This window comes from Lipotes vexillifer, unplaced genomic scaffold (genome assembly GCF_000442215.2).
Source record: "Lipotes vexillifer unplaced genomic scaffold, Lipotes_vexillifer_v1.1 scaffold967, whole genome shotgun sequence".
NCBI classification, from domain to species: Eukaryota; Metazoa; Chordata; class Mammalia; order Artiodactyla; family Lipotidae; genus Lipotes; species Lipotes vexillifer.
In genome coordinates, this window is record NW_006791018.1 from 120,516 (window position 1) to 146,332 (window position 25,817).

At 35.6% G+C, this 25,817-nt stretch overlaps 1 protein-coding gene across 2 annotated transcripts in view; it reads right to left on the reverse strand.

Moving 5' to 3' along the window:
• Positions 1-8,979: 8,979 nt before the first annotated feature.
• Positions 8,980-25,817, reverse strand: part of ARL5A (ARF like GTPase 5A) — a 21,796-nt gene continuing 4,958 nt past the window's right edge. Inside the window, exons 2-6 of one of the 2 annotated variants that reach the window (XM_007464155.1) lie at positions 20,246-20,306; positions 19,640-19,787; positions 17,455-17,538; positions 12,168-12,319; positions 8,980-9,304 (exon numbers count right to left, since the gene is read on the reverse strand). In XM_007464155.1, coding sequence (XP_007464217.1) covers positions 9,256-9,304; positions 12,168-12,319; positions 17,455-17,538; positions 19,640-19,783 — 429 coding nt within the window. In that variant the 5' untranslated portion in view covers positions 19,784-19,787; positions 20,246-20,306 and the 3' untranslated portion in view covers positions 8,980-9,255. The remainder of the gene's footprint in view (positions 9,305-12,167; positions 12,320-17,454; positions 17,539-19,639; positions 19,788-20,245; positions 20,307-25,817) is intronic. The other variant, XM_007464154.1, reaches the window with a different exon arrangement.

Below are 25,817 nucleotides of genomic sequence, written 5' to 3' on the forward strand. Positions count from 1 at the left end.
GTAGCAGCCAAAAATAAATAAATAAATTAATTTTTTTAAAAAAACAGTCTTAATATAGAGATGGTCATGTGCTTAAGTGAAGAATTGACCAGGATGTGGCACTCTTTGGGTGAGACAATCATGCAACATGTCAATAACGCCTTTTAAAAATTCAAACACGTTTACACAGCAATTCAATTTGTAATTTGAATAAAAAATAAATGCAAGTATTAATTGTATTATTTTTAAAGGTGAAAACTAAGGAACAATTTAACAACAGAAGACTGGTTAGATAAATTATGATAATCCAAACAGGCAAACATAATACATCCAGTAAAATAATGTTTCATGTGTAAAAGATGTTTATAGTATATTGTGGAAAAATTACAGCGTTTTTTAGAATTCTGTATTCAAAATATTGACTCAAATATATACCCATTCCAAAGTGTTGATACTGGTTTTATTAGAATGATGAGACAATGAATGATTTTTTTTTTTTTTTTGCGGTACGCGGGCCTCTCACCGTTGTGGCCTCTCCTGCTGCGGAGCACAGGCTCCAGATGCGCAGGCTCAGCGGCCATGGCTCATGGGCCTAGCCGCTCCGTGGCATGTGGAATCTTCCCGGACCAGGGCATGAACCCGTGTCCCCTGCATCAGCAGGTGGACTCTCAACCACTGTGCCACCAGGGAAGCCCTGAATGATTTTAATTTTCTTTTTGCTTATTATGTCTCTTTTCTGGTTTTCACTCAAAGAAATCATGCATTTCTTATGTAATTTTTTTATATTCATAAACATTTTTATATGCTAAAAAGATAATTATAGGGACTTCCCTGGTGGGCTGTGGATAAGAATCTGCCTGCCAATGCAGGGGACGCAGGTTCGAGCCCTGGTCCGGGAAGATCTCACATGCCTCGGAGCAACTAAGCCAGTGTGCCACAACTACTGTGCCTGCACTCTAGAGCCCACAAGCCACAACTAATGAGCCAGCACACCTAGAGCCCATGCTCCACAATAAGAGAAGCCACCACAATGAGAAGCCCACGCACCACAACGAAGAGTAGCCCCCGCTAGCTGCAACTAGAGAAAGCCCGCGTGCAGCAAGGAAGACCCAATGCAGCCAAAAATAAATAAAATTAAATCTTTAAAAAGAAAAAAAAAGATAATTATTAAAATTAAAGGGACAAATGGGGAAGTTTAATGAGCAAGGACTAATACATTTAGTATTTAAAGAAATTATTCCATTTACAAGAAAAACACCAAGATTCTAACAATAAATGAACAAAAGAATAATTATGAGGACATTGAAGCATATAAGAAAAATAGTCTCAATAATCAAATATGTGCAAAATAAGACAACATGCTTATCCTTTTATTAGAGTGGAAATTCCCCCACCCAAAATATACAATATTAATAAAATATGGAATAATAGGCATTCTCAAATCCCATCAAACCATTTTCTCTTCTGGGATTCTAGCCAAAAGAAATACCCCTAACTATGAAAACAACTTTCACTGGAAGATGTCAATCACAATGTTCCTTGTAAAATAAAATAATGGAAATACAGTAGAAGATTACTTAGGGATTTGAATACTAGAAGAATTCAAACACTGGATCTGTTTCAAAAAGATTTTATCCATTTTGATACAGAATGATTTGCTAGAAGGTAAGCCATGTAGTGATGCGAATAACTGGTCACTTAGGCAGCCCAACTCATGGAATCCCCCAAAAGTTGGTTCCAGTCATTAGGAATACATTCAGAAAGACTGCCGGAGGCTATTTTACATTGTGAAAATATTCTTTTCATGGGATAAAGTTTATTTAGCACCAAAAAGAGGATATTCCAGATGTGAAAACTAAAAAAAGGAAGGGCATAAAAGATCAAGAAGATGATGACACAGATCTTTTCCCAAAAGAGCTGTTGTACCATTTACTATTTCAATGTCTACAGATGGTAAACCACAAACTCTGCTGCATTCCTGACATTCCTAGATGCCGATTCACACAGATCTCAAAGAAATAAAATTTGTATATATTTATTTGCACTGCATGATGCTTTTAGGCCATTTTTAAGGAAATATGTCTTATTTCTACTAGAAGAACTAGTCAGAAAAATAGTCACCCTGAATTCCTTTTGAAATAAGGCAGAATTAAGTAAAAGTTGAGATAAAAATTGAAATAAGAATTAAATGATGTAGTATGCTACAATCACAGACATAAGAAAAACCCATTCATGGTGGGGGGTGGGACACAAAAATATTAATAGCTCATTAATTCGTCTGTCAACACGTATAAACTGAACACCTGTCACATACTAGGCACCGTATTTGGCGCTGAGAGATGTAAGCTGGTAAACACAGCAATCGTGGTCACTGTGGTCCTGCAGCTTACATTGCAGAGGGGAGAAAGACCGCTACTCAACAAGCATGCGTGTGGAGGTGCCGTCCCCAGGCATCCGCAACGTTTTTCCTCCTTTTTCTCCTGTTTACTGTCAACCATTCTCATGACTGTTCACTTTAAAAAATATTCATTTTAAACGACTGGACCTTCCTCACATTTTAAGACAAATTAATCACACAAACTGGTCACACTGTTTATCAGGTTCATGTCCAATTCAAGTACCCAGAAGTAAAAGATAGAATGCTATTAATTGACGAAGTTCCATAAAAAGGTTTCTAGAGAAGATGAGGACAATCGTTTTTTCATTTGCATAATGCAACCGTCATACCTTTTCAATTGCCCTGGCGATCCCAGCCCTGGACAGTTAATAGAGCTACCATCACCAAGTCTGCACACATTAAGACAAAAAACCAGAATGAAAACACTGACAACATGGATGTGTGAATAGTAATTATAATTAACCTTTTCTAAAAGAAAAGGTATATGTAATAGTACATAATAGGGTAACAATTTAACTTGTCTTTTTTTTGCTGTTCTTTTTACTCAAAGCATAAAGCAGAGACAATACTTTTTACCAGGTTAACATGCAACTTAAAAAAAAAGTTAACATACATATTAAACATGGAAATTCAGCAGTAAAATCATATTTGTTATTTCCCCTCAAACATACCTTAGCATTATTCCTTTAATGCATTATAAACAAGGTCCTACTACTGGTCACCTGACCCAATGCCTTACATTTCTGGAACTTGACATTTCAGTCAGTTATGGACACAGGAATGATGTTACAAGTATAATGAAGTAACACACTTGCAAAGAAGCTGATTGCACTGCTTTACCAATGGAGAGGTCCCTATACCATCTGCCACTCCATCCCAACATGAGCACAAACATAAATATCCCCCAGCCACCCACGAAGTTGTCTTGTCAAGAGGCCCTGAAGCATTATTTCCCTAGGTACCTAACATATCAGCACTGATGAAATACAAAAGCACCCAAGTACTCTAAGATTATCACTTTTTGGAATATTCCTTGAATGTACAATTTTCCTAGGATACAGAGAAATACAAGTTAATAAAATGATAAAGAGATAAGAAAAATTTTCCACCTCTTCTTGCATACAAAGCTTGAGTCAAAACCTTGTATCATATTAGAAATTCCAATACAACAAACCTAAAAATTTTCAAAAGGTTTCTAATTAGTTGTATTAAATGCAGCTCCAATTACGTCAATATACATAGAGCACATATGTCAATATATAGACTAGTTGGAACACATTTTCATCTAGTTTCTCTAGGAAAATATAAGCAAGGAAGATTAATATCTATAAGATAAATTTGTCATATTTAAAAATCAATATAGTTAGTAAAATATATTTTAAGCACAAATTAAAATTAGTATTCATTTTTCTCATCTCTAGCAACCAAAAGAGCCCTCATTAGACATAATTATAGCTTCCTTTTCAATGTGTTATCTTGAACATTAACCCAGAAAATATCTTTAAAAGTGCTCTGCAGGTATCACTTCCTCTTAAGGAACCATAGAGGGACATAATGTAACAAAAGACTACTCTAATCTAAAGGACTATTTCAAGCAAAAATAATTAGAGGACTTCTTTACATCACCAATGTAAGAAGTTTTGGAAGAGAATAGTATATATTATAATAATTAAAATCATATATACATTTCAGTTTTCATGCAAGATTGTTTAAAATATAAACAAAATGTAATTGTGAATCACTGAAAATACAGTCTTTGCCCCCAGAGTTTACAGTCAAAAAAGAAAGAAAGAAAGAGAGAAAGAGAAAGGAAGGAAGGAGGGGAGGAAGGGAGGGGAAAGGAAGAAAGAAGGAATGAAGGGAGGGAGGGAGGGAGGGAGGGAGGGAAGGAGGCAGGAGAAAGGAAGAAAGAAGGAAGGAATGAAGGGAGGGAGGGAGGGGAAAGGAAGAAGGAATGAAGGGAGGGAGGGAGGGAGGGAGGAAGGAAGGAAGGAAGGAAGGAAGGAAGGAAGAATGAACATGAGAAACATAGTAGAGTTCTATCAAATATTTCATTTTATAAGGAGAATCTAAAGAGGAAGGATTCTGGTGTGCACACACATGAAATGGCTCAAGATCTAAATGATACGACTTAAAATTACTAACCACTAAGTATGAGAATTAAGAGGCTACTCTTACACAAGCAACAAACTTTTACTAAGATTTTAAAACACAATATAATTTTCTGTGTGTTAAAACTATTTGAAAAGAACAGAAATAGAGTCTAGTTTTCTAGTCTCTGCATTAACTAACACCAGGGTCATGGAATATTTGTATTAGGAAAGAGAAAAAATGGTTTTGCTCGTGCTTCCTTAACCTATGGTTTATTCAGGGTTAGGATGGGTATTTTCAGTTGTGAGGCTTTTTAGTCAAACCAAGCATAAATTATGACTTAAAAACCCTCAAGGCTGTATCATCAGTAAGCCAAGCACATATAATACCATAGAAAACATGTATAATTTATTAGATGGACTTAAAAATCAACACAAATCAGTTTTAGGCACTTGTTGAGTACAGACTATGGGAATTTTCTACCAAAGAACACAATATCTAGCAGGCAAGACCATAAAGATTCAAACTGTAGTTTTCAGAACAATACACAAGGGCTAGACATTCGATAAGAAATATTGCATAATTAATCCAACTGTATCCTGTTACAATTTCTTCACAATCCCACACCCGATTTTAGGATTTAATAGAAGCAGTCACTTTTTAGCATCCAACGTTTTTAAATTCTCTCTTTCTTTCCTTTACTCCACCATTCTGGTCTTAAAATTATCGCACATTCTTTGAGGGAGCATGATACAGAAATTTTACTTTTTGTATAAGTGGAACTTTAAAAAAGTATTGTCTATATTATGTCTGCATCTATAGTGTCAATACATGGTGACTGATAATTTTGATGTTTTTAAAGTCCATTTCAACAGGTTTATTTTGTAAAGATAGGCTTCTCATTACTAATTCCTTTAGACAGCTAATGTTTATCTTTGTTCTTTAAGTAAACATGAGGGAAAAAAATGGAATGTGGTCTATGGTTTTAAGGATGTGGGGATGTCTTCAGGTTAAACACTACATATGAATTTGGTCTGGCGTCTTTTATTCCTCAAAACGTAACTCATTTTTGGTAACGGGAAGATAATACACATATAACTTAATCCCTTTCACGTCTAACCAGTAGCTCAAGGAGCTGGCAGTCTAGGTAGTTCTCTTATCTTTCTGAATCTACCTTTCAGTGTGAGAAGCTAAAATTAAGAAGTATTAAAATGTTAAATAGAGTATAATTTAAAGGACTCTACTGCTGGTATGTATTTATGTGCTGTACACACAGCAAGCCAGTCTTGTGATGTACTCAACAACTCTAATAATACTCTCTAATGAGCAAAGGGCAAATCAACGAATCAAGCCAGTGGAGGATAGCAAAGAAGCAGAGAACCAACTTAGAAACTAGTAGTTTGGAAAACAGTGGATATGGGTAAAGTTTAGAATATCTCCAGGACCAAGATAATATATCTTCGCTGATGGGCAATGAAGATACCGGAGAGCAGGGGATGGCTGAGCTATGGGAAAGCCAATCCTAAAGCAAGAAGTTCCAGATTATATTTGGACAGTGGGAGTGTTCAAAGTTAAGTCATGCAAAGAAACCTTGTCTCTACCCAGCCTTGAAAGATGGATTGATTCCAGGATATGACTGGGTAACTGAGAGAAGATGATTCCAAAGTCCACAGATAATCTGGGATGTGCTATTACCCCCTATATACAAAGTAGAACACACTACAGATATATTCCCAAAAATACCTGCAGAGAAAACTAGAAAGCTGTCTACAGTTTTTCTATGTGCACTAATATAAACAAATTTTGAGGTTGTCTGTACTGTATGTGGTTGCTGTAGTCACAGCAAGAGATGTAAAGTGCCTGTGAGGGGGGACAACAGAATCCCATTTCTAGATATCTTAATACTATACACTCAGACAGAAAAGAAAAGAACATCTCAGGGACTTCCGGCCCTTCCTCAGTGCCCTGCACTTCTCTGTGATCTCACTGTCACTACCTACTAGGCACTTCTTGAAGGCCAGAAAACAGAAACTCTTTTCCATTCCATGCCACGCTTCTAAAATCACTTTACCTGCATTAAAAATGCCAGACAGCAGTGCTGAAGCACTTTTTTATTCTTAAGGCAAAATGTCATATCCCCTACCCACTTTCCCCTGCCTCGCAAACTACCTGCCTTCAATGTATTCTTTGCCCATCCATGAGGGCCAAAGAAGATAGAACTGAAAAATTTCAAACAAGAATCCTTATTAGACTGTGTAAGATATACTTCCTAAATGCAATATGACAAAATTAAACATATTTAAATGCGTTTAGCAATATGGTTACTTTTACGAAGATATCAAGAGAAGTTACACAGCTTTCAAAATTAGTATCAAACATAGGATATTTAAATCCAGCCACATGTACAGAGGTATGAAGCTTTGTTCTTTTCAAAGCTGAGCGTAATAACCCTAAATAAAATGTTTGTTTACACCCAAAAGTAGCATATTAAAAAACCAAAAGCATTGCCCTTTGCTTAATTCCACTTAAAAACTACATATAAATCACCAATATGACTATTCATGAGGCTCTCCATGTTATTTGGAAGTAATACTGTTACAATGATTTCGATGTATTTTCGTACACAAATTAAAGAAATTTTTTCCCATTGTAATTTTGGTTTTATGCACAAGTATAAAGGTACCACCTTTTTTCTAATGCTTGGCCTGGAGGGTAGAATATAACAAAAAAAGCATGTTTCATAAATGTGGTAAAAGATTTCATGCATTCTCATGATGCCATGTCAATTACTAAACCAACTGTAACAATGTAGTACATGCTTTAAACATCCAATTAAGAATAAATTTTGAAAAAAAAAAAGAATAAATTTTGGCTAACACCTTGATGACAAGGGAATGTGCTGGTATATTGTTGAACTGATGTGGCAGCAATTCAAGGGACTAAACCATGGTTATTCAAATTAAAAGACAAAAAGGATAAAAGGTGTGGATTTGCTGGGCTACTTTACAGAATATTTGTCTGTGATGACACTGCGACATCAACAAAATAGATTTGGGTTTTTAATATACAAGCAATTTCTTACAGTGATTTGAAAAAGTATGAGGACATATGAACAAATAAAACAGCAATTTAGGATTTACTTTTGTAAAAGCAAGTTGACAAATATTAAAATGTTATACTTGCATTTTGAACATTATAATATAAATATAAAACACAAAACATCTAATTTTAAATGCTGATTTTCCATGCCTGACTTGGATTTATATAACGAGCATTTTATATTTTATAGAAAGGAACTTTCAAAGTTTTGTCAATACTTAGAGTATGTACTATTATTTCTCATCAAAATCTTTGAAATCTAAAAGGTTGGTATTAAAAGTAGCTGTTTTTTTCTTGAATATTCTAAAACGTGCCAGATTGGGATTAGTCACCAGATTTTCAGGGCATGAAAGATATACCAACAGAGTACCCAAGAATGTGTTTTAACACATTTAGGATAAGTTTGTTTACTTTTATAACAGAAATACCTTAGACTTTCAGATGCTGGGAAAAAAAAACCAAACCTAGCAAACATAAAAGGTTTTGGGGCCAAGTTACTTCTTAGTAAAAGTAATACATTATGTTGATCAATATTTAAACCAAATTCTTAAAAGCATTAAAAAGGATTCATATTTTGTAATTGTCAAACAATGTATTCATGTGGTTTAAGATGATAGAGGAAAACTTACAGACACACACAAAAAAAACGCTCAAACTATTCCAACTCCTAAGAAATAAGAAACTTTCAAATTAAGAAATTATCTTTGTTGCTTAGAAAATATGCTTTACTTTTCATCTCAAATTGACTTTTAAATGCTTGACATACAATTTAATATCTAAGAAGACTGTAGCTAAATTATTTGATAGAATTTATAGTGTGATACTTCTTCTCTGGGTACACATATTTCATGCAACAGTTTCCAATTAATGCTGAAAAAAATCACTTGATAATTTTAATCACAATTAATGATTAACTGACAATTTACTCAGTAAATTTAGATGGCATAAGGTCCAGTAAAGGGAGCAATCTGGTGATTGCTCGATGTGTAATTCTGCCCATTAGTAGTACTAAGTCAAGAATATGACAGATATTTCACTCAGCTGGACTACATGTTTCCTTGTATATGATTTGGTCAACAAAAAATTAGGTACACAATGTCAAGCTTTTTCCTTTCTTTTTTTTTCTTTCTTTTTTAAGAGCAGCTCAATGATTTGTGGGTTGGTTAGTATGATACAGAGAACACAGGGGAAGTACAAAATGGCACTTACCACCATTGCCAGTACTCATCTCATTATGGTTATAACTAAGGATATTATTAATTTTTGTGTTATTTCCTTTTTTTAAGAACATAAATCAAAGCCATTAACTCGAATTTGAGGTATATACACAATACCTACACAACCCTATGCAAAATACTTTTGATAATAAAGCTCTTAAAGTTAAAAATATCCTCCTCTCCCTTTGTACTTACCACAGGCTACACAATGTCCTGAGAGGATTCTTTATGAGAAAAATGTCCATCACAGTTTTAAGACCTTGCTTTGGAAGGAACTAATGAGAAAGCAGATGGAAAGGTGAGACTTCATCTTTGTTTTCAAACAAGTGGTCTTATGTTTCTTCTTATAGAAAAAGTTTAACTGTTTAAATCAGTTTATTATAAATATATCTAAACCATTAATTTCTGCAGCTTTCAGGTAAAGTCCAGTACTTCATTTATACCAAGTCTATGAGAATAGGTCAGTAGAGATCATCTAATCTTAAGTCGTGACATCATCCATTCAAGTCCTTGGCATAATCTATAAAGAAAATAAAATATCTTGATTAACTAAGATATTTTAGCTATGAACTAAAAAGCTATGAACAGCAAACTAAAAGAAGATATCATTTTTCATCTACCTAAACAACGAAGATTAAAAAATCAGTAATATTCAATGTTGGTGCTACTGTGGTGAAGCCATACTTTCACAGAGTGCATCCGTATATTTTTGGTTCTGTTATGTCTCTAGTGCCTAGAATACTGCCTGACACATACAAGGAGCTCAATAATTACACAGTGAATGCCCAGAGAAAGTAATTTAGCAAGAAGTATCAAAAATGTTTAAAATATCAATACTCTACCCCTTTTTCTACTTTCAGAAATGTAACCTAAAAAATAATCAGAGATAAAGACAGGTTTATGTATTTCGACTGTTCATGAAAGCATTCTTAATAGGAAAAAGTAAAATTTAAATGTCTGGCAATAGAGGAAAAATTTAACAAATTACGGAACATTCATATGATGAAATATTAAAAACTTCCTTTCAAAGACTATTTTACAATATGATAAAATGCTCATGATATAAATGAAGTAGAAATGACAAGATATTATATAGTAGAGCTGTTAAAACAAAGTATGCACACAATATTTATGTTACATCTATATATTTCAAAAATCTGAAGGAAATAAAATCTCATATCACTAACACCAGTTACCACTGAACAATGGGTAATTGAGCATAATCCAAAATACAGAAAGAGATATTCATTGTAGTAAAAGAATCTAAATGTTTAGTAAGAGAGAAATGGCTGTACATATCATTTTATAAGAAAATGAAGGACTGTTATGAAGCATTAACCGTTATCTACAAGGAGCTTTTATAGATATGAGAAACTATGCTACTATATTAATACTTAAAAAGCCAGAACTCAGATTTTTGTATAGCAGTCTAACAATGTAAAAGATGATAGAAATAGAAGGGAAAAAAGGGCAGTGAGGTAAATAAATGGTTGTTTTGGTGTTGGCCCATACTTTTCTGCCATTACTCGATTCCTTACTTTTAAACTACTCATAGAAAATGATACAAAATAATAAGAATAATAGGTGAGTAAATTATTTAATTCCAAACTGTTAAAGGTATAGTAGTTACTTAACAACAAAGTAGAAACTGCACTAAGCACTTAATATCCATTATCTTCATTAATCTTCACAACACTAAGACCAGAACCCTTCCCATATTACAGAGGGAGCCCAGGCTTAGAGTGGTTAGCAAATGCCAGAGATGGGAGTCAAAATGTCACCAATACTAAAAGCAAGAATTTAGACCAAGGTGGTCAGACTGCACAGGGAAACAACAGTACCCCCCAAACCAAACATTTCCACTTGCCAACTGCTGCAAATGGAAGTCTACATAAACCCCAAACTGAAAAGATACCATCATCTGTTGATGTCCCCTTTTAAAAATAAAACTGCCAGAGTTCATATGTATCCTAACTAATGATATATTTTCCACACAATTACTCAAAGTATATAAGTTGAATCTTTTATCAATCCTAGATGATTTGTCTTTGCTGTCAAATTCAGTATTATAATCAGTGCTTTTGCCTAAAGACCTTTGATAGACAAAGATAATATATAAAGATATACCTATGTCTATATATGCATCTTGACATGTATTAAACTATTCGACAAAGAAATATGTAAAAGGTATTTTTACTCAAATAAGTATGTGGACAATTGGTATTGTCTGATTTTTTTTTTTAATGAACAGATTTGCTTCTTTGAGGATCTAATTATGCTCTTCCAAATAACTGTAATCAGGTAACAGTGGCTTCTATTACACTAAGATTCAGCTTCATCTCCAATTTAATTCTTTTTTTTTTTTTTTTTTTTTTTTTTACACACACTCCATGGCATGTGGGATCTTCCCGGACCGGGGCACGAACCCGTGTCCCCTGCATCGGCAGGCAGACTCTCAACCACTGCGCCATCAGGGAAGCCCCCCAATTTAATTCTTTTTTTTCTCTGCTTTTAAATATATACATGAAGGCTTCTAAATAAAGGTCTTAAATTTGGGGTTGAGGTTCTTCAGGTGTCAGGAAAGGGCAGAAGCTTGTGGCACAGATACATGAGTTTACCTGAAGTGGCAGAAATTCCCTTCCTTTTAAGACCACAGTGAAGAGTAAACCAAACATTGAATTACTGACACTATCTATCTATGCCACGTATAGATTATTTTATATTATATATCTTACATATAACAATGCTAACAACCACTGCCTTCTTGAAATCCTTTCATCTCTGGGCATTAGACATGGGCAAAATTCTACTGCAGGCACCCCCTCATGCCACACTCTCTCCAATTCTCTTTTATTTTTTTTAAGTGCAGCAACTCCCTCTTGACAGCACTGATGGCATATCTGCACACTAGTCCCACATGCAAATCTTCTATTTCAGCTTCTTTATGCATAAAATGTGAATTAAAAACAACTGGTCTACATGATTGTTAGGAATAAATGAAACACTCTATAGAAAGCACTCAAGGCAAGGACACACTCAGCAAGTGTTAGTTCCTTTCTTAGACTATAAGTCGCACCGCCAGTGCAGGAACTATTTCCTGACTTCTCCAGACTCATGACAAGCCCATTTCTCAGAATTCCTACAAGCAACTCTATCATCCATATGCTCACATGCATTAGTTCAGTATGTTTATGTGTATTCTGTGTATGTTGTATTTAATTCTTTACAGAACCAAGCTAAAAACTCTCTCACTGTAGACATGGACTATGTCTTACATCTCTCCCTTACAAAGTTCTGTACATGGTAACCTTAAATATTTGATTTTAAAAAGAAATACATGTTTCAAAGTTAAATACATGCTATTCATGAAGAAAACATCTTACCCCTCGCCAGTAAGAGCGCAGCATGCCTGGACATGCCACTGGTGATCTTTAATAGAAGTTAGTTTCAAAAACTGGGAGATTTCTGCTACAGTCATGCATTCTTTAACATCTTGTTTATTAGCAAAGATTAGCAATCCAGCTTTCCTTAGGTCCTATAAAAGCAAACAAAACTGTAAGGGCCAGTTCATTTTTTTCCTACATTTTCCAATTTAATTAACAGATTATATTTGATAACCTTTGTAACCTGGAATTTCTCAACTACTTGACATAAAAGTATCTCATAGCTCTTATGATGGAAAGTAAATATCAAACTGAACACATTTAAATAAATCAATCTATACTTGTATGGATTTATATATTTCTTACATTCCTAGATTACATTTTTAAGGTCCTAAGTGCTATATTTAACAAACAGTCACATCTTCCAATTTAATACATATCTAACCCTTTCCCCAACCCAAAAGTCTATGGCTACGAAGAACTACTCTTTAGCATGAGACTCAAGAGCTTTTCAAAATTCTACCCCAGTCTATACTTTAGGTATAGGTATCTATACCTAGTTACAACCTTCTTCCCAGTTTATTTAGGAAATAAACTAACTCATTATATACAATATACGCCTTAGGCCTTAGGACTTTTCTCAATTCAAAACCAATCTTATTCATCTTCTGAGATCTAGCTCTTCTATCTTTGTCCATGAAGATGTGTTAGATTTGAATATTTGATAGGGCCTTCTTAGACTACCATTAAACTTCTCAAATTTCCCAATTAGACAGTAAGTTCTACCACTTCTATGCTTCGACTCTGAGGCAAGTTCTTTAACTTTTCTGAATCTGTTCCTCATAACTAACATTTATTGAGTATCTAATCTGAGCAAGTCACCCATGATACTAACCATTTCCCGAATAAAATCTCTTTAATTCTCACAAGACTGCTACAAGATAGGCTTTTACTATTCCCATTTTACAGATGAGGAAACTAAGACTCAGATGTAAGTAACTCATACAGAGTCACATAACTACTCAATAATAGAGCCAGGTTTGAGCTGAGATCTTCCTACTATAGCTGTTGCCCCTCATCTGTAAAATGCTGAGACCACCACCTACCTCCTGGGGATGTAGTTTGAATGAACGAATTACTATATTTAAAGCACTCAGTTCAGAACCTGGGTTTGGCGACAGTTCAACAAATGTTAGTTCACTTATTGCTCTGCAAATGAGGATTAGCTTTACCCTTGTGCATGCCCCCAAATGACTGATGTAACACTCTACTCACAAAGCAGATCAAAGGTTCTACATCCCCTTTTGCTGTACTCTACCTTCCCCTCTCTCAACCATTTTTACAGCCGGGAGCTTCCTTGATAACCTATGGAAAGTTATGAACCTTTCCCTCATAAAAATGTATATATGTTTATGTCAAAAAAAGTTTATGTATGATTTTAGGGTGTTAATAGATATCCTAAAGTCCATTCGTGGATCCTGGACTAAGAAACTATGATGGATGCACTCAACAAGTGGATTTAAACTCTCATAAAATTCTGCCTATATATTTTAAGAGATATTGAGGAAACTAAGGTTTTGGTGCAAGTTTTCACAGCTGTGTTGAATGCCACCTTCTTCTTAGGGATCTTAGTGGAATATTTTGGTTTCAATCATGTGTATGTGTGTTTGAAGCAAGAAAGTGTTCAGTAGGTTTAAACTGACATTGCTCCACATTATTTTACTCTTGTTAGAACAGAGTTTCGATGACTTCTTTGATTCTTTCTGATGCAAATAAAAAATATAAGTAGTAAATTGCTTATTTGGTTAAAAGGAGTTCTGCAATATGCTTTATATAACAAAGGAGGCTGGCTTAGTTACAGTGCCCTCTGCAGGATGGCAACTACACTACTACAGATAAGGACAGAGTTACTTGAATAGCTTGGTCAGAAAGGGATACTCTAGAACATTAAGTTTTAAGAGCTCCTAGTCAATTTGTTTCAGCTATAGTTCAGTTCATCTGTCTATTTATATAAGCCAAAAATTTGAAGGGATGAACTATAACTAGTGCACATATACATTATCAAGTATATGGATATTTTTTCTCTTATCCTAATCAGAACATGGAACAGTTATCAATAGTTGATATATGGCTGAATCATTGAGTAGACGGACTTTCCATGGGATTTAATTCCTATCTTCCTATCGTCTAGGTTTCACGATCTCTTGCCAGTGCGTGTTGAAATCTTTTATATAGGTCAGGATTGCTAATGCTGGCATGTTCAGAGAACAAACACACTTTAGAAATATCTGACAACAGAAATACTTGGCACAAGTTAGGACACAAAGTTTATGCTATTTTATTTACAAGTAACCTATCTTCGTCACTTTTAGTAACAAAATTATTTGGAGAAGCCCCTGGACAGAAAATTGGAAAACATAAGAAATAAAGTCATTTACTGAAAGGTCTTAAAAAAAGAAAAGAAAAAAAATCCGTATTGAATGTATTTTTTCTAGATTTCACAGGCTCAAACTTTTTTATTTAGGGTTCTTGATTTTTTTTTTTAAGCTATATTACCCACTTTTAAATATTTAGGAAGAGAGGAAAGAAAATCTTCCTTTACTTTTTATTAAATAACCTCACAACCAATTATGCATTATGATAATAGTAGAAAAGAGATACATTGGGTTAAGGCTGTTCAACTTGACTTAACAAGAGGTCAAAGTACAAGGTAAACAGCGTCTTTTGTACATCACCCATTTTAAACACTGAAAAACTTCTGCTACATACTTCTGCTACATATCAACTTCTGTTCTTCAGAGTCTAAAAATATTTTTTAGTTTAGTCAAGAAAATGAATAACAGCACATGCAAAGCATACTTATTTAGCATCTTCTATATGCCATATGTAGTTGTCAGTTTGTTTTGCAAAGCTTCCTTTGTGAAGATAATTCCTAGAAGTTGAGTCATTCTGAATAAAATTCATCTATCCTTTTGTCTTTGGAACTTTTCAAAAATTCATGAGCTTCAAAGTTTTATGCTTCATTTAAGATGAAGCTTTCAGAAATGAATTTAAATGTTTTATAGCTTTGTATTTAGTAATACATAGAAAGAATCATTACTGGTGATGATAATACGACTCTGTTGGTTTTTGTGGTATGCAAGAAACATCTGACCAACCCATGTCAAAGTTTGTTTTTCACACATTCTCATCCTTGATCCGGATGTCCCTCCCTCTCCAGAACTCTGCCTATTTGGCTCTTCCTGACCCTATTAAGTGGCTTACTCTAGCTCCCAAGTTCATCTGTAATTCCCTTCTTCTCTGGTAATCTCATCCCTTCTCCTATCACTTTCCAGCTAGGCCCTATTTCTGGCTTTTACTTTTTTTTCCTAGCAAAGAGCCTGAATGACGTGAATGCCTAAATTCAAGTCCTATAAACTACTGGGCCTCAGAGTACTAATCCATAACAGATGAGGTTAATTGATCTATCCAAGTTAATGACCCAACTTATGAAATTCAATGACTTTGAACTCTACTATTGGGCTTTTTATAATACTGATCCTCCTACATGCTGGCCAATTAGAGTAAGAATCAAATAGGGAGGCTACCTGTTTACAGAGTAAAAAATATAGTCAAGAGACAAATACATTTTGTGTCTTATTTTTCTTTTTCTAAAGTCTTCATAAAACAACAATAAAACAACCCTTTGGCATAAAATGAAGAATGATGCATTCTTGTAAAATGCAAAGGGGAAATTTTTTTTTTTTTTTTTTTTTTTTCCTTGCGTTATGCGGGCCTCTCACTGTTGTGGCCTCTCCCATTTGCAGAGCACAGGCTCCGGACGCGCAGGCTCAGTGGCCATGGCTCACGGGCCCAGCCGCTCCGCGGCATGTGGGATCTTCCCGAAACGGGGCACGAACCCGCGTCTCCTGCATCGGCAGGCGGACTCTCAAGCACTGCGCCACCAGGGAAGCCCCAAAGGGGAAATTTTTAAAAATCCTTAGCCCCCTGTCTCTTTTATTGCTTACTGTTTCTCAAACTAGAACTGAAAGCTGTTAAATACATGTACAAAGGCAAGATGTGTTTTTTTGTAAAAACCCCAAAGGGTTTAGCACAGCTGCTAGAATCAGTCCAAAACAGAGGAAGGTGCATCTTGGTGGGTATGATCACCACAAGCAAAACAGAAAATTCAGTTTACATAACCCCTTTACTAAGTTTCCTTATGTCTGAAACATACCAAAATTCTTAATGAAAATCTCAGAAGCAAATCATTGAATCAATATTAAAATTAATATAAAACTTCATTACAAAGATATCCCAGTTTTCTTAAGCTTTATTAAAATTCCACTGAATATTAACTTTTCTGTTTCCACCTTTGAGTTGAGAAAGTAACATCTGCAATAAAAGGCATGCAAAAATAATCAACTGCCACTACAGTCAGCCCTCCTTACCCATGGGTTCTGCATTCACAGATTCAACCAACCTCGGACTGAAAATATTCAGGAAAAAAAAGTTCCAGAAAGTTCAAAAAAGCAAAACTTGAATTTGCTGCACGTTTTCATATCATTTACATTGTATTAGGGATTATAAGTAATCTAGAGATGATTTAAAGTATACCGGAGGATGTGCATACCGGTTATATGCAAATACTACGCCATTTTATACAAGGGACTTGGACATCCTCAGATTTTGGTATCCGTGGGCATCCTAGAACCAAAACTCTGCTGATAGAGAGATATGACTGTATTATAAATATTATATGACTTTATAGTTACTATTATCATTACTGACTATATTATTCAGTTTATGTAATTTTCAAATTATGCTACCAGTAATATTTCTCAGGGACTAAGAAAATGTGGCTAGTTATAACAGTTTTGTTCAGTTAAAGAAACAATATCAGAGACCTACGAGCAACAAATTTAAATATTAGTCAGATAATTGAGTTACAATCAAGACTCGCTGTGTGTCCCTGACACTGTAAAATCTCATCTCTAATGATAATCGTCTGTATAATTAATCTATTTAAAATGCAAAATGAAAGTCAACTTAGGTCTTTTTGGCCAGGAAAACTTCTAGACCAAATTTATCTAAGATGAATGGAATTAAAATACTACAATTGACTCCTCAATCTTTCTGCTGCTTCCAGATATGCTTCCAAGTTGGGAAGTGTCAAAATTATAAAGCATGGCCAGCAGAAAAAGAATTTTTAAAAAAATTTGAAATAGTATGCTCATGAGAAAGTAGAAAGTACAAAGGTGATAGAAATATCCCACCCCCGTACATCTAATGCCAGAATCCTACTTACCTCATGGGCTAACATTTTACAGAGTTCTTCTCTAGTTACAGAAATCCTTTCTCTGTCTGTACTGTCCACAACAACTATTACAAACTAAAATTACAAAACAAAAAAATCATTAGTGATTACATAATTTGATATTTGTAAAATGTATCAAGTGTTTATTTGATTTACAGGCGAACAGCTAGCAAGAAATTAGAACCTTATGGTATGATATTACTGGAAAACCAGAGATACCTGCTATACTTTGTGAAACCTAATGGTCTGATCCTGAATTCAGACATATTTACTAATTTTTAAGAGAAAGTAAAAGACAATATGATGTTATCATTCTTTTAGAATATTCTGCTAATATTCTAACCAATATGTAACATGTTTGTTTTCTAAATTAATATCTTGAATGCTAATGGGCCTATTTGCACCATAAGTCAGTAAGACAAAAATATGATCCTAAATTTAAGTTACTTCCAGACAGACATTATTTATTAATGTCAATTTAAAAATCTAAAAGAGGGCTTCCCCGGTGGCACAGTGGTTGGGAATCTGCCTGCCAATGCAGGGGACACGGGTTCCAGCCCTGGTCCGGTAAGATCCCACATGCCCTGGAGCAACTAAGCCCGGGCGCCACAACTACCGAGCCTGTGCTCTAGAGCCCACCAGCCACAACTACTGAGCCTACGTGCCACAACTACTGAAGCCCGCGCGCCTAGAGCCCGTGTTCCACAACGAGAAGCCATGACAGTGAGAAGCCCACACACCGCAATGAAGAGTAGCCCCCGCTCACCGCAACTAGCGAAAGCCCGCGCACAGCAACGACTAGAGAAAGCCCGCGCACAGCAACGAAGACACAACACAGCCAAATATAAAAACAAATAAATAAATTAATTTAAAAAATCTAAAAGGGCATGCGTATGAGAATAAAGTAATGTGACAGTTAAAGAAATCAATTTTTAAAAAATCAACAAATTGAAAGAATAAATCTATATCAAAAACCATGCTCTCTTCCTTATATAAGTGGCATAACTCTTTCCTGAACTGACGATGAGACCAGATGCAATCAAAGACTCGAAAGGAGCTGTGCAGACTGAGCTACAGTGTGCTTCTTCTTCAATTCCATGAACACCAAAAGGCACCAGGGAAACAGAAGCAGATATAGTTGCTTTATGATGGCATTTGTTATGCCCAAGTTAATTCTGATTGCCTATTATTAGTATGTGCTATTTATTGTTTAGAACTAGCTTTTCATTTCCAAATAAACCACAGTAATTTTCAGGATCTTTTCTATTCTTCAGATTTCATCAACCATAATGCAGAAGGATAACAGAACCGCTACTTTGCCTCTTCTCTCACTTGAGACCTTACTGATACGTGGTTTTATCACTATAACACCTGTTCTACTCCAAGCCTTCTTAACAAAGCTATTAATTTTCAAGGTGTTGCCATGAACTTGATACCTGCAGCGTTTTATATAGGAATACTAATTATATATACTCCTCCTTCTCCAAAAGACATAATCAAATGCTTAATGGAGTGTTAGGGGATCAAGTCATTAGAGACACTTAATAGTGTCTTACTGACATAATATTCATCTGTATATACATTTGGAGATTTATTAACTTATAATCAGCACTACAAAAACAACTGTCACAGCCTTTCATCTTATAAGGTCTATACAGTGAAGCTCTCAAACGTCAGAAATTTTCTCTTGGCAAATAATATGTAAATAAAACACATGATTATGTCTAAATTGCTTTATAATCAAAAGAAAAAGAATTCTTTAATGTGCAATTGTATTGCATAAAAGAAAACACAAAGTAAAATTCTGGCCAAGAATTCAAACCATCAGAGCCCTTGCATCTAACTAGGATTTCCTCTATGCAGACATAAATAAATAGTAAGAGAGAAATGGAATTACAAACTGTGAAATGGAATTCTTTATTAAAACAAGTACTTAAGGCAAGCTCTAGGATCAAATCAGACTAATCAATCACCAATTCTCCCTACAGAGGTTCAATGAGAATGGATATACATAACAATGACCCTGAAAGAGGGAATCAAAGATTCCACTATGTTTAAACTCTACTTATATTAACATACTGTGATATTTCAAAAAGACGAGCTATAAGAGTTCATATCTGGAAGGTGTTTCCCAGGCATTATATTCATAGAAGACTTAGTATATTAAGAAACATACCTCTGTGTTAGTATAGTAAGTGTTCCACGAAGAACGAAGAGATTCTTGGCCACCAATATCCCACATTAGAAAACGTGTATTATTAATCACTATCTCTTCTACATTACTTCCTATTGTTGGGGACGTATGTACAACTTCATTCATAGAACTGGGAAAAAAAAGTTCAAATATATTACAGTTAGCAAGGAAGCTAGATTGTTTGAACATTTTTCAATTAAGGGCTAAGTCAGCATGACCTACTTTTATATTTTGTACCCAAATGTCCCCTTTCCACTAGCTCATAAGAGTGAATGAAGGGTTTAAACAGAGGTGGAGCTAGGTAGTGGACTATCTGGAATACTCTAGATTCATTTCAGGAAACTATAGAAACAAATATTTCTCTACTCTCCACAAGCAAAACAACTGAACAACATGCTCAATGTCATATAAATTTCTAGCTCTCTAGAAACAGCTGCTTAAATTTGGCTCCTGGTTCATGGCCAACCTGCCTTTTTACAGAGTAACTTGGCTTCCATATAATTTTTTATTGCTTTCATTAATCAAATATCTCTCAGGCTGAAAAACTATAAACAATAAAATAAAAAATTTTAAGTAGTTAGTACTTACAATTGGTAAAGGATGGTAGTTTTTCCCGCATTGTCCAGCCCAACAATGATAACTTTGTGTTCTGAAAAAAAGAAAAACACCAGTGATTTATTAATCAAAAACAAAAATTTTCCTATTTCACCCATTCTTTCCAGCTATGGTATAACTCAGTACACGGCACTTTATACCTTCTTGTAACTCAAAAGAACACCACAGCAAGACCAGAAGTACGCCATTGGTCTAACCTCCTTATCCCCCTCATTCTACGTAGAGAACTCTCATCTCTCTGAAGGAAGCCAGAAGCACTACATTCTTTCCACTCTATGGAAGCCTACTCTCAGTAAAGTATCCCAAATGAAATCACAACAATTTAGGGATGACTTGAGGTATAAATGTTTCACATTGGAAACTTAAGTTCTTAAGTTTAACTAACTAAACTTAACTAAGTCACTTAAGTTCTAAATGTGAATTTTAGGCCTTAACTGGGTATGTATAGGTGAGATGGGATGAATGGGAAGGGGAAAAAAGGGCAGCCTTTTAAAGCTGCTGGCAAAAGGCAACTGTAAGCTATCTGAGTACATTTGAACCATAGGGGCTTTCTAACCAAATTTAAGGACCTATAGCTATGGCGGCAGCAGCTTCCTCTCCCCTTGGCTTCTAAAGCATCACTTTTTCCAAGTTTTCTTCCTCTGTCTCTTGATGTTTATTTTTTTCCACTGACTCCTCTTCCTTGGGTCTTCCTTCAAACATTCATGTTTCCCAGAGTTCTTACACTCCTTTCACATTTTAACAAGGCATCTTGGTGCCTATCTATTGCCGTGCTGTCTAAAAGCTATTCTGAAAGACAGCAGTGTGTGGAGAAAGCTAATCTCCAGAGATGGTCTCTGGATATTCATGTCCCTATATAGTTCCCCCCTTAAATCCTGGCTGGTCCTATGACTTGCTTTTAACCACAAGAATGCAGCAGAAGTGATGCTGTATGACTTCCACACCTAGATTATCACACAACTTGCAGCTGCTGCCTGGTTCTAGGACAACTCCCCCTGGGGTAAGCCAGACACCATGTAACAAGTCCGACTACCCCAAGACTGCTATGCATGAGTGAGGAAGCTCAGGCTAATCACGTGGCCTGATTTTGTGGAGAGAGACACACAGATGCCCCTAGCTGTTCTAGCCATTCCAGCTGAGACGCCAGACACACAAATAGAGAAGCCACCTTGGATATGCAGCCAGGTGGAGCTGGAGATGACGCCAGTGCTAGCTGCCATCCAAATGTAATCAAATGAGCCCCAAGCCAGAACTTCCTAACTGAGCTCAGTGAACTCACAGAACCACGAGAGACAGTAATAAATTATCCCTTTAAGTCATAAAATTTATGATTGGCTTGTTACACAGTAATAGATAACAGAAGCAAGATGGAAAAATACATGTGGTTATGTGACCCTGCGCAAATGACTTATTTCTCTAACTCTTAGCTTCATCACTGTCAAACAGGGACAACACTGTCTTATGTCATGATTAAGACAGCACATGGGGTGTGCCTACCACCAAGAAAGACAATTCCTAATCCATGTTCCCAAATGTTTCCTAAACTCCAATCTACCTAGTGGATATACACAGTGCCACTCAACATAACCAAAAACCCAATATTCAAACCTGTTCCTAATTCTATCTTACTTAACTTGCTTAATGGTATTACCATTAATTCAGATGCCTTTGGAGTCCCTCAACCCGAACATCTAATTTGTCACCAAGTTCTATTCTACCTCAAAAATATATCCCGAACCTGCCTCCTCCCACTGTCCTAGTTGTAGTCCTCCTCATCTCTTACTGTACCTAAGCAGACTATCTCCAGTCCATCTTCCTATTGTTTCTAGAGTAATCTTTCTAGAAACAATAAAGCTCACAATGCCACTCTCTTATTTAAATGATGGCTCTCCAGTTTGACAGGAAAACAAGGTACAAGTTCTCAGCCTTGTAAATAAAGCCAGTCCCAAATGAATAATACGCTTCAGCTTTATTATCCCTCACCACTACCACCAGGTATCTAAGCTGGAGTTCAAGCTGTTCTCCCTACACAAGATGCCATGTATGTTCACGGCAAACATTTCTCTACCTGTACTCATGGTTTTTACCTGTGCTGGAATTATCCTCTCCAATTCTCCATTTAAAGAATTCCTACTAATCTTTAAAGTTTAGCTTCCCAAGAAAAATCACTTTCTCCTGCTCTTCTGCCACACCTCGAATACAGCACTTATAATAATTTACATGTACACTAATCTTCTCAGCTTAATGAGGCACCCTTCAAGTATATAGATCACATGCTAATCATATTCATATTCCTAGTAACTACAACTTTTTCTGGTGCAAGGTAGGTACTCAGTAAATGCTGAATTAATATTCATTCTATAAATAATAAATGCTAAGGATTATAACACCTAAGAGTAAGGAGATCTTTAAGAAAAAGGTTTTGCAGTCAGGTAGTAGATGTTTTCCAAATAGTTGATATTTACCATAGAGGGGAATTCCTAATGCTACACAGGTACCTCCTGTTATACAAAAAAACAAAGATCAAGTGAATAGAAAATTTTAATACAATCCATTTTATCCAATCACTTATTTCTCTGAAGAAAGAGCAGGCAGCTTAGAACCACCAGGGTCCTAAACTGACATCACCATGCTCCCCCGACGCAGGTTCTTAAAAGTCATTTAAAAAATGCAGGCCCAGTCTATCATCTTTAGAGATGACTAGCGGGAAGGAACTGAGAAAATGAAACTACCTAACAAGTGCAGTTTCTGCCTAAGGAAAAGTATGTAGGGTGACTGAATTAAAATCAGAAGATTACTTGGGGAGCATGGAATCCCATCAAAGGGAGTGTTAAACGCTGTGGTGACTGACAAATCCATCTTCACAGGAAGGCCATACCTGCATCAGGGCCAGATTACTGAGTCCCTGGAGCAGGGTGCCTTTTTACCTGGGAAGTTTTTAAACGGCATGGCAATTTTGCCTGACTCTATATTTTTCTATGTCCCCAAATTAGGCATTGCCCTTTTGATGACAGATATCTTCTTCAGTTCTAGTAATACAAACAATGTAAACATTTTAATATAAGCAGAATTCATATTGGGCTATACTCTGACCGCTGACTTGGATGAAAGTTTTTTTAGTTTCTCACTTGAATACCAATTTTTAATAATATAATTCTTAAAACGTCAACTTATTTTTAAGTTTCAGGAACATCATTTTGTAAACCCCTATGTATTAGCTGCAGGACTAAATTTAGATAGACTTGCCAGTACTCAGGAAGAAAATACAATTACTCTGACCAATGAGAGAAATGATAATCTAAAAACAGTACAAAATAGGGGCAAAAGCAAACAATACAAATTTAGGCAAGGATCTATGATAAATAACTACAGACTGACTAAAAAATGCATCTGTGTGTATGAATTATACACAGAGATCACAAATACAAGAGCACTGTCTCTTACAAGGTCCTTAATCACTTAAGGAGGTTAAACACTTATTCTAACCATGCTACCATTTTTCAAAATATTTTGCTACTTTTCTCTTGCCATTGCTTTCAGAGCGTGAGATACACGGTTTTGAACACTCCCAATGGTGTTCTGAAGGTGAATTTGATTTTAAAGGGGGAGGGGAGCCACGTGGTATCATCTCAGTCATAAGGTAAAAGGCAGCTAAGATGAATGTTACCTTTTTGTTGTTAAATGAGGTGTGATTCCTAAATGATATGATTTTTAAATGTATCTCTAAAGAAATTCTAAAAGGAGTTTCAAAAGGTATTTTGAGTAATAGTAGGATGTATCAGCAGAAAAACTATCTGGCCTCCTTTGCTTTTAAGGTGAAAACCCCATCTGGTTTTGCTTTTTAAAGTGGTCTCCTTAATTTAGCCATGCCCCACTGGACTTATTTCTTGATTTCAAACACAGTACTCTTCTACCACTTCTGTGAGGAAGGACTAACTAGGCAAAAAACAACAACAACTAAAGAAAGATTCTGTATCATACCTGACCACAAGATGAACATGATAAGGTGAAACTACTGTGAACAAACCACTGTGCAATAAACACACATACACTGAGATAAAGCAGATGGCAGAAGAGGCTCACAACGGGATTCCGGCTCCTCCTAACACAAGTTAGTTGCCAGCTGAGGACAGGATGGACGGAACAGTTTCAAGACACACCTTTTACAGCCACTGAATGAATGAATGAACTAGAGAATAAGCTGAAATTAGATAACATAACCTGTGGTAGATAAAGACGTAAAGTCTTGTTAAGTCTTTCTTCACTAGTACCTAGAAATAAAGGAAGCACACTGGGGAGAGAAGGTTTGGTGGACAATACAGGGCGAGAATTCATGTCTGGCACGGTAGAGAGTAAACAGGACAAAAGAGTGTCAGAGATGTTGACAGGGGTAGTAAAGAAGCTACTCAAACCACTGTCCATACTGGAAACAACCTCCCTCTTCTGTCTATTTAATTTTACAAACACAATGAATTCCTGTCACCTACAAATGCCATAAATATGCAAACATTCCTCCAAACTCTTAAGACAGAAAGCAGATTTCTAAAGTCATTCAAGTGAGTGCAAGCTAACATATTTGAACTCATGAGGGGTTTTTTTAGTGGTTAAAATATTTTAAAAAGATAAAGAGGAAGAAAGAGTCTCACATCAAGCATGTGCAGAACCTAGAAAATCTCCAAGGAGCCACATGTTCTGTGGAGCAGTCTGAGATTTCTTTGGAGGGCATTCCAATGAGGCCATGATCCAGAGGTCCTTCACCTCTTCACCCCACCTAAACTCCTACAGGCCACATTCAATACCAACTTATATCTACTCCCTCCTAAGACTTGTCTCTATTTGAATATTTGTGTGTTTTTACAATAAAGCACCAATGGCTATATAACAGCTTCCTAAGTCTAAGGCATAGCACATGGGTCACAGTGAGAACTATAAAATTAAGACATAATTGTGCAGTGGGCTCAAAGATAGAGGTGCTGACTCAATGGTGAAGAGCCAGTTTATCCTCAACAATAGTGTTAGATTATTCACACTTTCTAATACTAAATCAACTTCCTTTGACTATCCTTAGGTTCTTTCACCACCCCAACCTGTGTCTCTCATTACCAGAACAATGTTCTATGAAAAACTAAAAACTGTTATAATGCCCTTCAAAACAAACATTCCATAGAATATATAATATGTATACGGAGATGTTATTATGGGAAAATGTAATAAAACTTTTGGTTATACCAACTCTTTGATGCATGTGATTCATGACAAGTTTACTGCTTAGTATGGTTCTTCTTCTAGAATATCTATGCCATAGCATTCTTGCAGTTTCTCAGATAAGCCAAAACAACTATACACTGTCACAGTGCCTGGATGGAATTTTGAGTTATCACTTAGGCTTTAGTTTCCCAATCAATACGTTACTGTTTTGTCATGAAAATGCTTGCTTCCCTTCTTCACTTCCTTTTGATATACGCAGGCAGCCTACCAGTTCTGTTTACTGCCAGGTTCTAAGAGTCTATATATATATATATATATATATATATATATATATATA